This window comes from Sinocyclocheilus anshuiensis, unplaced genomic scaffold (genome assembly GCF_001515605.1).
Source record: "Sinocyclocheilus anshuiensis isolate Anshui unplaced genomic scaffold, SAMN03320099.WGS_v1.1 scaffold766, whole genome shotgun sequence".
In the NCBI taxonomy this organism is placed as follows: domain Eukaryota; kingdom Metazoa; phylum Chordata; class Actinopteri; order Cypriniformes; family Cyprinidae; genus Sinocyclocheilus; species Sinocyclocheilus anshuiensis.
In genome coordinates, this window is record NW_015546060.1 from 650,993 (window position 1) to 656,755 (window position 5,763).

Sequence of the window (5,763 nt, forward strand, 5' to 3'; positions counted from 1 at the left end):
CGTAACATTTCCGTCACACGCTTGAGGTATTCGGCCAATCACAACGCACTGGATAGCTGACCAATCACAGCACACCTCGCTTTTCAGAACGATGAGCTTTGTAAAAATCGACGCGTTTCAGAAAGGCGGGGCATAGAGGAGAAACAATAATGTACAGTATGTGGAAAATAATGTTTTTTGAACCTTAAACCGCATAAACACATTTCATTACACCAAATAATGTTATTTTTAGCAACATCATATCACCCCTTTAATTAAAATTTCATTTATTTTTTAATGGAACTGTTTTTAAAATGTCATCCCTGATTTACTAAAAACAGTGTCAATTGACAAGTGTCAGTGTATCAGATTTTTTCCTGGCTCAGTGAATTTGAACAACGGCTCTGGGACGGAGAGATCGGATACTGTAGATCATCAGTGCTTTATGCTGTGGTGCCTCCAATCAAAGACCTTTCAGTTTAGCTGACCTTCAAGCCAGGTCTGTCGACATAGTTGAGCCACAGACCTCCAGACTGCAGTGACATCTTGTCAAAAGATAGATCTTGGCATATGAGTGCTGTAGCAAACTCCATTCATTCTTCATTCAAATGAAAGCTCTACCACTTATGATCAATGCCTTTTAAATGCAAATTAACCCTTCACATCCATTTTTTTCTCATGGAATGGCTGTATAGCATATGCCTTTTCTTAACTTGCACTGTACTATGAAGTATGGCATTTTAACTTCACATATAGAAGGGAATTATGCCATAAGCATGTTGTGATGGCAGTGATTTTGGACTTAGAACTATAGACATGTCATGATCCATTTTGCCACACTTAAATATGCAACAATAACAAAGGACATAATGGCATTACTTGATTTTATGCTGCTTTACTTAGAATAAAATGCAGCAAATTTACCAGAATGTTCATAAAAATGTTCAAAAAAAAATAAAAATCATGTAGATAAGTGCATAACCTATTTGCTATGGTTAGGTTAGAGAATGATAAATCTAACAAAACCGTAACAATAAGAAGCCCACTGCTGCACTCTAGTGGCAAAATTGGTATGTTGGTAACAGTTGACAGTGTTACCAAAATATACAGGAACTCAGTTTTATATATAATTACATAAAATTATATATATATATATATATATATATAAAATTCATTATTTCATTTAATTTTATTATTTATCAACATAATTGTATTACAATTCTAATAAAGATCTTTATTCAGACTTTAAATAGATTTACAAAGCATAACAAAAAGTAGAAGAAAAACAAAGTACAAACAAGAAGGGAAAGTGGCCCAAAATACCCCCGTGTGCATATGAATTTGCTGAAAGGGTTTAAAGAGTCTGTTCGGGTTAAGAGGTCGGCCACAAACACACCAATGTCTTGTCCATTTTCCTGAGGAGGATTTTAGGTTCCAAATAAAGCGTCACCACAAAGCTTTAAAATGAAAAAGGATAAATGACAACTAAAATACCAACAAATGTCAAAGAGTAGCTAAATGTAGCGAAGATTCAAACGCAATACCTCGCAACCCCATAAAATCAAGAACAAAACACAAATAAGACATGCCTGTTGGTGGATAAAATGAAACATTAAAGTCCAAAAAGAGGACGAAGCTTAGAATGGTGTGAACTGTATGTAATGCATTTATCACCCATTTATCAGTCAGCTTGTTCAGTCCTTGGCTACAGAAGCAGAATATGATGCATTGTGGTGTAAGAAAGAGAAGTAGCCCTGAGAAGGTGTATTAGCTACTTTTTTTTCCCCCACCCAAGTTGCCAATACTGTTGAATCACAGACACTGAAAACCTGAGATCAGGTGCCTTTGAAAGGCAAGTTGTGTACCGAGAATCAAATAAACATGAGCTGGACTGTTTCGCACTGATTGGTTGAACCCAACCTGCCCCCAAAACTACAAGAAAAAAAAAAACCCTCAATGAGTCTCGGTTTGGAGTTGACTGCAACTTCTGGCTGCTGCTTGAACAGACGTAAAGAGTTCATCTCTTGCCCTTCGTGATGTCGGGGATCTCAGATCTTCAAACAGAAAAAAAATCCTTTTCGACTTGATTTAAAAGCTACAAAACCAAACGGAAAACCGAAGTGGAGAGTTCGGAAAGCTTGGCCGTTGCTCGTCAAGAGTCCTCTGTCCCAGAGTCATCTTCATCATAGCAACAGTCCTCACCCTCCTCTTCATCATCATCTAACTCCTCATCATCATAGTAGTCGTCATAGAATAAGGTGGATCCCTCGTCGGCAGGTGGGGCGCGGGTACGGACGCAGTATTCGGCCAGCGTGGTGGGCACCTTGACCCCGTCCCGCTCTGCGTCGGCTTTGGTGGCTAGAACCTGCTTCCTGTGAACAGGACCAAACCATGCAATTGATTACAAACGCACAAAATGCAACACAAATACTATACATGCATAGGTTTAGATGTATTTGTATATTCACATGCATAACTCGTACATCGTATTCACCGAATGAAATCTGTATAATACTTGTTTCATTCAAATTTTGGGGTGCCAATTCCAAAAATATTCATAATTCCAGTTCCACTTATTCATAAAATGTGCATTTTGTAACATTTTTGCTTTTAATAACCATTTGTAAGGTGAAGTGGTCTTGTAGTATTACTTAATTATCAGAGAACTGCCACAAAGACATGATTTCTGTTTTCCTCTGAGCCAGATTACAACTATTAGCTCAATTCATAGACAATTTTCACATGTATGAATGATTCTGAAGACATTATTTCATGCCTAATCCTGATTTCAAGGTTAGAGTGATAGTCAGTGTCAGAAGACAATGCAAACATGACCCAGACTTTTTCTGCTACATCTGTGGCTGTTACTACAACCAAACAGTAGCTGTTTCAGTCACCCTGTTTTTATACGCATTTTGACGCATCGCATCAGAAAGTGATGGAAACTCAAAATTTCGAGAATAAAAAAAAATCTCTTAATTCACAAAAAAAAAGTTTACACTTGCTTGAGGATTTTGACTTGTGTGAAAAAGGGTTAATGCAAATAACGGGAGACAGAAACACATTTGCCAAATAAATTCTTCCATGTGCATCAAAAAAAGTCATGTGACTGCGTTATGGGATGGCATAACCTGACTAAACAGCGGACCGATGTCATTGCACAGCATCTGAAATGTTGTTATGGTCATTCCTAAATGCCCGGGCAAAGTCTCTACGCAAAGTATTTCTATATTATTGCCTCTCAGAACAGTCTTAAGCCAGCGGCACACTAGAAGATTTTAAGGCCGATTTTAAGCCCGATTTGCACTCCAGAATGATCAGGGAGTGTGGCCTGATTTGAGGCTTGTCGCAAGTGATTTTTTGTCCAAAAAATCCTCTATTGTATGGTGTCATTACGATTAAACTTGTTTGATATTTACGACTCTTGATCGGGCTGCCTCTGACATGATACCCGCGATAGCCAATGAGAGCGAGCAAGTGGCACCTACCGGATGTTGCGTGCTTCTATAGCTGAAACTTGGCAGCCACAAACATGCCATGAAAGCAGAGAACATCACCCATATTCTTTTTTATTCTTTGTTTTTCTCTGTGAAACAGAACATGCGCCAGGAGAGCCAGCTGACAACATCGATTGTCCTCCATTTGTTTTTCTTCTCTAGTCACATTTGATCTCGCGAGTCTCTGTGAGATCACGTGTCACTGTGAAATCGTTCCTACAATCATCATGTGTGTGGTCTCGCGGTCTGCTCGAATTGTCTAGTGTGTGCTTTCAGAGGATTATAAGGCTAAAAATCGTGTCTTCATGTCTGTGGTCTCCCATGGTTTTAAAATCGTTTAAGATTTGAAAATCATCTATTGTGCAGCCAGCCTTACATTACTGCGTTCCCAAACAGCAGCATTCACCTCCAAAAGCAATGATCGCATTTATTGTGTTTCGTCTGCTTTCGTCTCATATTTAAGTAATTAAATATAAAAATTATTATATTCAGTGGTTTCTCCTACTTTTCTTAGTGATATTTAGTGCCAGTTTATCAGGAAGTGAAGATTTTGTTCTCTTTGACTTGTTGGATAGAAACGGTGCTTATTCGCAAATGTTTTATGCAATATTTTGGGACCAATTTTGCACACAAGTTAAATTCGCACTTTGGATGGAAACCCGGCTAGTGACAGTATTTGACAGAAAATTACAGAATTTAGGTGCGTCCCAAATCGTGTACTTATGCACTATTCTATGACGTTTTGTAGTATAAATAGTGCGAGTAGTGCGTTCACACTGAACATAAAAATAAAAAGTGCCCTTTAAATACCCGGATGATGCACTTAACCGAAAAAACGAAGTGTGGATTGGACACTTCATGCACTCAACTGTCGCAGCTTTAATTACGTAGCGAAGGGGGAGGAGCTATCAGACTCCGAATGTCAAAATAACCTTATAGAATTCATACACTACATGGTTGAGTAAATCGTGCTTAAGTACATAGTGCATAGTGTATAGTGCATCATTTGGGACGCAGCTTTTGTGTATTTATAAACTTGTTTATGTAAAAGTTCTTTCACTTTAAATGGAGTATTTGAAAATGTTTCCACTCCTTCACAGATTGTAAGTTAAATGATAGATTTTGAATACTTTTTGATAAGTGCATTAAAGCCGATACATATACATGATTTGAAAAATCCTCAGAAGTGCGTGCGCGAGGTGAATGTTGATCAGAGCGAGTCAAAGAGGTGATACTGTGCATGTGTCGAGCTCGTCCGCCAAGGAGTATACTTTAAAAGCTGTGCGGACGCAGCTGTGCGCGAGACGTCAGATGATTAAAACATTAAACTGAATTATTATTAGGCTATTTTCATTTTAATGTAATATATTTATTATTCAAATTATTTTGAATTTTGTTGCCGTTTTTGTATGCTTCGTTTAGCTCGTATAAAACATCTAGCCTATTATTCGATTGGTGTTTTTTGCACAGTCGGCTCAACATCAATGTCTGTCAGCCATCGGCGATGGATGATGGCATCGTCTATTGGCCCAACCCTAGTAAAAGATGTGAGCGTAAATGGATAAAAAGGGTTTCTCGAACCTGATGATCTCCGCATACTCGCGGTCTTTCCCCTTACTGTCCCTCCATTTGCGGTACATGACGGAGGCGTCCACATTGGCAGGCGAGAAGGTGTTGGGCTCATTCAGCAGGGAGATAACACTCAATAAGATCGTTCTGAAAGGGATGCAGATATCAGCTGATTAAATTAAACTAATTACAACTGTTTGGCTTATTGATCTCAAACTGTTGAGGCGTAACCGACAAGAAAAGGCATTGTGCAAAGAATCACAAAGCAAACTGCACAATATACTGCTATTTGACATTGGATTAAGAATATGTAGAACATTGCTGTTTAATTTTATGAGATAATTTGGATGTACCTGACATTCTGTGTAGGGTTCCACCTCTCTGACGGCAGTTCTCCACTCTGGGGATCGTCCACTGGCGGGTGAAGTATGGAAATACATACGTCGCCATTCTGAAATAATGTTGTTAAATATGTTTATATCTTGTTAAATATCTGCCATGCTTACTTTTGATAACATTAAAAATTATGCTTAGTTTAATAAAATATCGTAAAATACGATTAAAAAAAAGATGTAAATAATAAATTGTGAATAGGGATAGGTATCGTTAAGGTTTTAACGGTATTACTACTCTTACCGATACTGCTTATCGATCCGGTACTTGAACGGTATTCTTATCGGTACTTTTTGTTTTTTATATATATATATATATATATATA

At 37.9% G+C, this 5,763-nt stretch overlaps 1 protein-coding gene across 1 annotated transcript in view; it reads right to left on the reverse strand.

Annotated features, from left to right (window-relative positions):
• Positions 1-1,192: 1,192 nt before the first annotated feature.
• The window catches only part of LOC107699419 (ubiquitin-conjugating enzyme E2 R2-like), a 23,307-nt gene continuing 18,736 nt past the window's right edge, over positions 1,193-5,763 (reverse strand). The window contains exons 3-5 of the mRNA XM_016500670.1: positions 5,399-5,496; positions 5,058-5,192; positions 1,193-2,351 (exon numbers count right to left, since the gene is read on the reverse strand). Coding sequence (XP_016356156.1) covers positions 2,132-2,351; positions 5,058-5,192; positions 5,399-5,496 — 453 coding nt within the window. The 3' untranslated portion in view covers positions 1,193-2,131. The remainder of the gene's footprint in view (positions 2,352-5,057; positions 5,193-5,398; positions 5,497-5,763) is intronic.